The 812-nt window shown below is 39.5% G+C and overlaps 1 protein-coding gene across 1 annotated transcript in view; it reads left to right on the top strand.

The window, feature by feature from the left end:
- Window positions 1-812, top strand: part of LOC107754500 (protein diaphanous homolog 1-like) — a 149,373-nt gene that overhangs the window by 42,035 nt on the left and 106,526 nt on the right. The window contains 2 exon segments of the mRNA XM_016570976.1: window positions 462-592; window positions 669-752. Coding sequence (XP_016426462.1) covers window positions 462-592; window positions 669-752 — 215 coding nt within the window.

Below are 812 nucleotides of genomic sequence, written 5' to 3'. Positions count from 1 at the left end.
GTGGCGTTCTGAACGTTTAATAAGCGACATACACTATTGTGGTATTTTAAAAATAATTCATATAACAAAAATAAACACCGGTATTCGGTATGAACCGGTATACCGCCCAGCACTAGAATAGTGTTAATACTTTGATTCAAAGTGACAGTAAAACCATAAATATTACAAAACATTTCGATTTCAAATAAATGCTGTTCTTTTGAACTGTCAATCCTGAAAGTCCTGAAAAGATGTCAGTTTATACAAAAATATGAAGTAGCGCAACTGTTTTCAACACTGATAATAATCAGAAATGTTTCTTGAGCAGAAAATCAGCAAATTAGAATGATTCCTGAAGGATCATGTGACACTGAAACACATTTAATCAGCAGCATTGATGTGCAGTATTAGGCTTTGTAGCATCATTATTGGCGAGTGACCTGATCATCCCGTAAACTTCTTCTACCCTCTGTGTGTTTTAGGGTAAGAGTCAGAAGGAGAGCTCGAAGTCAGCGCTGATATACATCCAGGAGCTGAAGACCGATCTGAGAGACACACAGTTACTGAGCTGCCTGGAGTCACTGCGTGTGTCATTAAACAACAACCCCGTCAGGTACACACACACACACACTTACAGTGAAGTGTTTCTATGTGTCTGATATCAGCTAATCGTTGTGTGTGTGTTTCAGTTGGGTCCAGACGTTTGGAGCCGAGGGTTTGGCTTTGCTTCTGACATTCCTCAAGAAACTTCAAGACCAGAGAGAAGAACCTTTGTATGACATAAATACAGTATACACACACACTCAAACACACACACACACACACTCACACAC

The sequence above is a fragment of the Sinocyclocheilus rhinocerous genome, unplaced genomic scaffold (assembly GCF_001515625.1).
Source record: "Sinocyclocheilus rhinocerous isolate Xijiao unplaced genomic scaffold, SAMN03320098_v1.1 scaffold50, whole genome shotgun sequence".
NCBI classification, from domain to species: Eukaryota; Metazoa; Chordata; class Actinopteri; order Cypriniformes; family Cyprinidae; genus Sinocyclocheilus; species Sinocyclocheilus rhinocerous.
Note: the sequence above shows the minus strand (reverse complement) of the source record. Positions and strands in the feature narration are given on the sequence as shown.